Raw genomic sequence first — 8730 nt, 5'->3', positions numbered from 1 at the left:
CACTCTATCAAATGGTGAAGTTCCCTACTCCCTGGGGCATCAAGGCCGCCAGGGGTGATCAAGAAAATTCTCGATCCTGCTACCAGACCACCTTAAAGGGGAAGACAAAGGTCTTATAGCAATTACAGTGTGGGTCCCGAGCTCCACACGTATTGGGACCAGAGACTAACAACAGGAAAGGTATGCGACGAGTTAGAAACGAGAGAAGGAGGCCGAGGAATTCTCCCCAGCTTAACATCGGCCGCTTCGCATGGTCTCTTTTGGATTTGAATCGAGCTAGTTCGGAGGTAGTCAAAACCCAGAGTCCTTTCGATTCAAGGGCCAGATACGAAGCATCATATCTGGAGAACCGGATCCAAGGAAAAGTTTAGGGTCGAGGATCTGCGCTAAACTCATAAGCTCCAACAGGTTCGGCCCAGAGAAGCTTCATTCCCCAGCTCGGAGAGGGCGACGGTCTGCAGGTGTCATCTCCACATGTTGTCAGATACCTCGGCACCTCGAAAACTCCGGCCAGATAAGGAGTACCAAGAAGCAGGATGAGATACCTCATTTTCCCCGTAAAGGACCACTCGGGAGACCAATCTTCTGCGTACACTCGGAAGGGATCAGACCTCAGAAAGCTTTCGAAGTCCTCAATCAACCAGGTGGAGATGATCGCAGACCCAGTCCAAGGAATCCTAAATCCCCGACGACACCTTGGCCTTTCCAAAGGAGGGGCACGCGCCTCGAAGCAGGATCATCCATGACGCCGGGGCAAGATCTCTAAACCCCCAAGCTCCCGAAGAAAATAACTATCAGTATAGGATCTCTGGGGCAAGCTCAGCCACGAGCAATGCAAGGACCCATAGGCCAGAAGAGAACCCGATAAGCCCTTGGAGAAAACTAGTAGAGAAACCACTTGGAGTATTCGATCCCCGACGGACTATCCCCCAGACGATGAAAGGAGACACCCTCTCTACATTGAGCACAACCCCCAGGCTCATCATCCGAGGAAATGCCGAGCTGTCGGCCCGAGACCTACCCAACCGATGGCACACGACCAGGAGCCATGATGAGCAAGCTGAGACGGGGATCTCCCAACCAGGGGACGAGGTTCTACAACAGGACAGAGTCCACAAGTTATCAAAAAGCAAAGGTAAAACGTAGTCTACCTATTTGGAACACCTTGCAACCTACTATTCTATATTAGGATCCCCGGATCTCGATTTATATTACTCCATTATCTATTGTTTAAGCATTTTGGTTTCCTACTTATATGTATGCTAAGAGTCTCCGAAAAAAGCATATATATAATGAAATAGTTCCGACTATAAAAGTAGTAGGAAAGCCACAATACTTAAAGGGGCATATAGGGCTGGATCAGGTTCCACGAAACCTTCGAATCCCAGCTCAACCTCACTGATACGTGGTATTTCGACGTGAAAACAAATGGGTATGAGACATAAAGAAAGAATGGGTCTGCGCAAACCTGAGTATGCTGTCGATACTACCTAAAACCTATGTATAGCCTAAGGTATATCGGGGTCCCCAAAAACAATACGCGCAAGTACCAGTATTAAAACGCTCCAAGCTATACAATACAAGGGACGCTATATAAGTGCCAAAGTACTGTGACATACAGAGAGCCCTCGACTGCTTGACCAGACGTGGAGAGTGGTAAAGTCTGGCATTTGGATTTTCATCCACACCAGCAAAGCTTTAATAAGTCTGATAGTGGCTTCTGCAGAGGCAGCATGCAGCACGGGAACTCGATAGTGACCAGCTTCCGAGCGGTAGAATGCGAAATCCCAACAGATACCGGTAGTAGTCTCTCCTAGGGAGGCTGAATACGGTCCCTGCGAAAAATTATAGTTCCGGGTTAACACAAAACCCGGATCCAGGCCCACATGCCATCTAACAAACTTTTAGTCTCGCGGGATACCCCGAAGAGCTCTCGAAATCATAAAAGACCCCAGGGTCCAACACCTAACAACCACGGACCCACGGTCCATGTGTTCCACAGTCAAGCTGGGGCATCAAGAACCCACGAATCTTGGGGTCTAAAGTCAACCAGACCCTCAGACGGGTCCGAGACCCTTCTGAAAGATTCACGAATCTCCAGGTATTAAAGATGACTGCATCTTCGGTGCAATCTAAGACCTCACAGCTTCTTCATTTCGACTAAGACCCTCAAGCCTGAAAGCTGAAAGGAAGGTTCCTTGAGTCTCAATAAAGTCTAAGTCCTCAAGACCACCTTTCTTCACCACAAGTTTGATTTAAAGAAGAGCACAAAGGATATAAAGAAAAACCCAAAGTTATCTTTATTAGCCACAGCAGGGCAACCACGCGAAAAACAAGGAGTAGCAACAATAGAAAGAGAAGCATCGTTCAAAGCAAAAGAGATTTAAAAAGAAATCAGCCCCTAAAGGCTTCACAGATGAATCCACATCCATCTCTGAAGCATGCGGGATAGCAGGATCATCTTCGAAGGAAGGAGGCGGATCTCCCTTGTTTTTAGCCTCTTCCAAGATCACCATTTTATACTGATCCAGCGCCCTTTTCAGGTTCCATTGGCTGCTCTGCTTGTTTAGCCATTCCCTCATCAGTTCCCACCGAGCAACAATCCTCTCTCCATTCACGGCCATCACCAACTCTAGCTTGAGAATCTCCACTTCCTCCTCCAACTCCCGGCTCTTCTGGCTCGCTGCTAGCGCATCAGCAGAAGATGTCTCGGCCACCTTCTCCAGTTCCCTCACCTTATCCTTGAGGTCACAAATCTCCAGCTCCCGGGCCACACACTACTCTCTCTCTTCAGAAACTTAGCGCTTCAAACTCTTGAGCTCTTCACGATCGATCACCAGGTTCTCGTTGGATAGTCGCTCCTTTAGGTGATAGAGCTGAGAAGTAACCTGTTCGAAGTGAATAACCTATATCAGAACTACTAAAGAAGAAAAGAAAGGAGCAGAATGCGAAGATTTACCTGGAGAAGTCCACCTTGGAGAACTTGGACAACTTCCGAAGGATCCCCAGCCGGAAGAACAACGCCATCTTGGGGAAAGACCTTTGAATTCAGGTTAGCCCAGATAAATCCCCAGCAGAACGGGCAGCACCAGCTGACTGATGCGCAGACCTGGTTGTCACGCCCCCACCTTAGACTTCTTTCCCTGAGATGAGGAAGTTGGCTCTGGCTTCGCTATTGTCGCACGGCGACTACCTGTGATTATCACCTCATCTCCAGATGTGGTCCTACTGGCGGAACCCTTTTTGGCGGACATCATCTTCGCCGCCTCCTGATATGTTGCGAAAGGATCGTTGATAGCGCTCCCAGACATGTTCCCTATAAAATAACTACCGTCAGACACCAAGAGCAAATGAAGAAAATGCGAAGACACACACTTACTCCAAAGACTGATGCGCAACAATACAGTCTCGTTAACTAGGAAGTTCACTTGACGACGGTCTAAAGGAAGCTGTCGCGCCCGAAGAACAGTATTTTCACCTTCCGCAGGAGCATGATGAGTTCCCGCTGCAGAAAGAATATAATGATCAGAAAAACGGTTAAGTATTAAAGAACGATCGGCTCCCCATGCCTAGCTATGATGTTCCATCGATAAGCGGACCCAGGAAGCGCCATGAAAGCATATCTCTTCGCCCATTTTTTTATTAAAAACTGGCCCTTTCCGGTCATTCTTCGGGAGCTCTTGCACAATCGGCAGGCCCCTACGAGGACGCAGGTGGAATCGTCCCTCCCCTCCATTAAGAGGAGCCAGATGGTAAGCAAACAAAACTTCGTTGAGGCCAAAAGAGAGATACACCAAGTCACCCTGATTCTGGATGGCTATAAGGATCCTCCAGGCAGGAGGGTTCAGCTGGGAAGGAGAGATCTCGAAGAGTCCGCACAAATTAACAATGAGTGATGGGATTACCCCTCTGATGCCGGAGTCAAAGAAGGCCTCATAAACAGTAATCTCCCCCGAGGTGCAGCTGGAAGCCCTTTCCTCGGAAGCAGGCGCTCGGAGGACGATATGAGAAGGAAGAGAATACCTCCTCCGCCATTCCGTCAAGTCATCGTCAACGACCGTTGAAGCGGGGCCTATCAATGTGGGAGCCGCCGGACCATAAGTCAGTGGCAGGGGAGCCATCAGATTCTTCACATGGGTCGGAAGAACTGTCGGAGTGAGACACAAAGGGATCTACCTTCCTCTTCGATCTGGCCTTATCAATAACAGAAGGGTCGGAAGGAGCAGAACGCTTGGACATAATTCAAATCGGTCCTATTCAACAAGCCGGGAGTATCGTAAGGAAGTCAATCTCTAACCCTAACTGACTAAGACGACTCGATCTACCTAGAGAAATTCTCAGTAGCAAAGAAATAGAGGGATAAAAGGTAATACCTGAAGTAAAGATATGGTCGGCTTGGATGTAAAGAAGATGGGGAAAAGCCGAAGCATATAAAGGCCAAGATCGCGTGCTCCGGAAATCTCGGATCTCGAGATGATTTCAAAATTCAAATAGCCCTCCTCCGGCTTTTGAGATATCAACGAATCTCCTATATTTATGAAGAAATCTTTCAGAAAGGGAAAGAATCTACATTTCTCCGTGGCAAATATTCGGAGCTTCTCTTCTACAAAACCTCGTATCAAGCCGGCGAACTCGAGATCCCCCGGAAGAAATCATCAAATCTCTAGACTCCTCCTTCAAGAACCCAAGGAAACATCACCAAGACTGAGTTCTCTGCAGAAAAGTCGTCTCTCGCTTGGGTCCAGAGTAGGACTATAGCCTATAAAGAACCCTAGACAAAAGTTCCTAGAACGCTGTCCTACCTGAGGGATACTTGCTGAGAATGAGCAACCCCGGTTGACTTGAGTGCACAGGTTATTCCCCGAAATCGATGACGAAATCGAGAAATAAGGGGCAAACTGTTGGGGAAAAATACTCAGGTATCATATTCCTCCGAGACCCAGGCAGGACCCTGATCTCCGGATCCCCGTTCCAGAAACTTTATGGGTCCCCAGTATCGAGTACCCCAGTATCGGTTCCAGGAACTGCCTCTAGCTCCAAGAAAGGCAAATTGCTGATAAGGGGAATCTTCCATATTTCCGAATATGGAAGACTTCCATCTACTCCAACCGACAAGAACCGACCTATAGACGACTATATAAGGGGAACCTAAACCCTAGAATGAGTGATCGACTCTTTTAGACTTGAAGGCTAGAATTAGACGGCTAGACTAGGGTTTCTTGCTCAATACTTTGTAATCTCTTCTAGTTCGATCTAATAAACGCTTATTCAAGTCATAATCTCTTTTACTACTTCAAAATCTAGACTAAATATCAGCTCATCCATCGTTCCGTAGTACTCACAAAGATCCTACACGAAAATCCCCTAACAACAGGAGGGAGAGGACACAGCTTGGTTTTCGGTTAATGGCGTGTCCATCCGGTATTCAATGAGAGAGCATGCACTCATCTCAGGATTGGACTGCCATGAATACCCGGCTCAGTATGAGAAGATTGGGAGCTTTGCGTTTGTAGACAGGCACTTTAAATCACATAAGGAGATAACGATCAAATCTGTGGAAGAGAAGTTGTTGAGTATGAGCGCGTGGGGGGATCGACTCAGGATGGCGGTGCTTTACTTCCTAGGCACGGTTATCAAAGCGAAGGGAAAGTATATTGCCTCCTTTAGCTCTTTCATAATAAGAGTCGTCAACAATGTGGAGGATTGTAAAACCTTTCCTTGGGGTCGCTTGCCGTTTTATGATGATATCTGGTCCATCAATCACGTGATGAAGCAGCTCAAGGGGAAACCTAAGAAGAATGTCAGCTTTCTCGGGTTTATACTTCCTTTAGAGGTAAATTTTACTTCTTCATCTGATTGTTTTTGTTTTGCACAATTCAGAGAAGGTGTAGATGGCTGTTTGAGTAGGTGTCCCAGGATGTGTAAAAAGCGGTTCCAAAGTAACATCATGAAGGGTTATCCACTTGAGGATCTGTACAATGCACTTGGAAAAACTACGGTATGTGTTGAATATCGCTCTGTTACAATTAAGTGAGTGGGATACAATATAAGTCTGATATTGTTTTCGATTTTATTTCAGGTTATTAACAGTGTTCTGGTTCCTACTGTTGATGAGGAACCTCTCATGGGGCACATTATGGATGGAGAGCCAGACTACGAAAATGAAGAAGGACCAAACAACTTGTGGAGCACATGGCTTACTATTAAGGGGAAGTCTATCTGGTGGCCAGATCTTTTTGAGCTAGATGTGGCTGCGAGGGAATTCACTAAGAAGAAAGACAAAGAGAAAATGAGAGAAGAAGCATCCTCCTCTAATCATGGTTTGGAGGACGTTTTGAAAGCGTTAGAAGACCGGTTGATGACATGTTTGAGTGAAGTGAGTGTGAAGGTGGAGAAAATGGACAAGAGGCTTAGTGTCATTGAAAAGAGCCAAGAAGTTTTAAAAAGAGGTGTAAGAGGATAAAGGGTCTCGAGAAGAAGCTTGAGAAGATTGAAGATTTCCAATATTATTTAAAAAAGAATGCCAAGAAGGTGGAGACAATAGACGGGAGGATTGATGGCATTGAAAAAGAAATGAAGGAACTGAAAGAGAAGGAGAGGGAGAACAATGAGGGTTTCGACTACCAAGACATGGATTTTGACTGGGATATGACGCATGGAACAGAACAGAAAGAACCTGTAGATGCAGAAATGGTTGAGGACACAGAGGTGGTAGAAGAACTAGAAGGTCAGAGAGCTGAGGAGACTGATAAATAGAATGAAAACAAGGAGGCTGAGATTGAGAAAGAGAGTGAAGAAGAGGCTCAGAAGGAAGATGAAGGTTCTGAGGAAGAGAAAGAACTTAAAACTGAGGCTAAAGCTGAAGAAGACAAAGAACCTGAGGAAGAAAAAGAACAAGGAGTCAAAGCTGAAAATAAAGATGATGAAGCCGAGACTCAAGCTTAAGATGCTGAAGAAGAGGTTGGAACTGAGGCTCGGGTTGAGGCAGAGCTGGAAAAAAGGGTGAAGAAGAGGTTGGAACTGAGGCTCGGGTTGAGGCAGAGCTGGAAAAAAACAGTGAAGAAGAGGTTGGAACTGAGGCTCGGGTTGAGGCTGGAGAAAATGTTGAAAAAAGGGTGAAGAAGATGTTCCTGAGGAGGAAAAGCATAAGAAATACACAGAGGAAGAGAAACAAGGATGAATTCTTACCATTTGCAAGAGCAATGATAGAATTTCTGGTGTGGATAAGATGAATGGAACTGAGAGAGCTCCTTCTCGCAGTTCGGTGAAGCACAGGCCTAAGGTAATGGCGGTGAAGAAACATGGTCCTAAGAAGAGGGGTAAACCGAGAAAGTCTGCTGATCCAAAGAAGTTCACAATGCTGCCAGCAAAGAGGACTTGTGCACGATCACAGTGGGTGCAAACTCCTTTCACTGAAGGAAAGACCAATGAGATCGAGGAGCCAAAGAAGAAACGTAAAACAAAGGCTTAGAAGACTTGTGCGTTAAGATTTTCTGGATGTTTATTATGTATCTCGGCTTTTCTTTTGAACTTATTTAGGATGATATGTAAAACTTGAATCTCTTGAACCTATGTATGATGGATGATATGTAACACAATTGTTTGTGTTGTTGCAGGTTTGGACTACTAGAATATAGGGTATTACTGTGTGCTAAAACTCAAAATTAGAACTACTAGGTTTGATAGGTATTACTAAGAAGTTAAAAAAAAAACTTGTCTAAAACGTATTTAAAATTTTCAGCAAAAAAAAAAACATGTCTAAAACGTGTTGAAAAGGAAGAGAACACATGTTTGAATACTTACACTTAGTAGTACTCAAGGTAGTAGTAATATTTTCTTCTTCATAGTAATACTTTGGCAAACTACAACAATTTTTAGTAATACTTCGTCAAAAAATAAATTTATTAGTAATACCAATCTATTTAAACAGTTTTAGAATGTATATAACACATTGACAGAAAAAAAAACACAGAAAATATGTATTTTCTGAAGTTCTCATTATGGCCTTCCCATCAAGACATTAGTATGGAAGTATAAGGATGTTTTCTATGAAAATGAGAAGTTTTTTACCAACTTGAGAATCTGAGAGTATTTAATGCCTAATTTGACAAATAAACACATATATGGACATATAATCACGTAATACATGAGATATGTTTTCTAAAAAATAAATAATAAGACGAAAATTAAGGTTCTTACAAACATGCATAATACATAGTAATTCAACGTATTTTAAGGTAGTTCCAAGGTAGTACACAATAATAGCTAGTAGTCCATATTACACATAGTAACCCATAGTAGTACATAGTAGTCTATATTACACATAATAGTCCGTAGTAGTACCTAGTAGTCCATATTACATACAGTAGTTCATAGCAGTACGTAGTAGTTCAGCGTTACCTACTAGTTCAAAGCACAAGGGTCCCATGTTACTCTGTGGTGGCAGAAGCACTTCCACATTCAAAATACTCATACAAACGTCCGCCTCTCCTTCCCCTGCCCCTGCCTCTTCCCCTTCCTTGTCCTCTTCTTCGTCCACGAGATTCTCCGGCTGATGGAAACCTTTGCTTTTGAGTGGGTCCTTTCTTTCTTTCATATACCGGGGTAAGAACTTCAAGTGCTCGAATCTCATCTGGTATGACCCATTCAGACATATGAGGAACATGATAAATCGTCATACAGTATGCCAATGCCCGAGCTCCACCAAATAGTATTTCAAACAAAACTCTT

The 8730-nt window shown here is 44.5% G+C and overlaps 1 protein-coding gene across 1 annotated transcript; it reads left to right on the top strand.

The window, feature by feature from the left end:
* The first annotated feature begins 5428 nt into the window (after nt 1-5428).
* Nucleotides 5429-6756, top strand: LOC111208068 (uncharacterized protein At3g43530-like). Its single transcript, XM_022706784.2, has 4 exons — nt 5429-5814; nt 5881-5998; nt 6080-6451; nt 6520-6756. Exons 1-4 carry the CDS (start codon nt 5429-5431, stop codon nt 6754-6756), a joined length of 1113 nt encoding a protein of 370 aa, XP_022562505.2.
* Nucleotides 6757-8730: the final 1974 nt, after the last annotated feature.

The sequence above is a fragment of the Brassica napus genome, chromosome C8, assembly GCF_020379485.1.
Source record: "Brassica napus cultivar Da-Ae chromosome C8, Da-Ae, whole genome shotgun sequence".
NCBI classification, from domain to species: domain Eukaryota; kingdom Viridiplantae; phylum Streptophyta; class Magnoliopsida; order Brassicales; family Brassicaceae; genus Brassica; species Brassica napus.
This window is presented reverse-complemented; position numbering and strand designations above follow the sequence as displayed.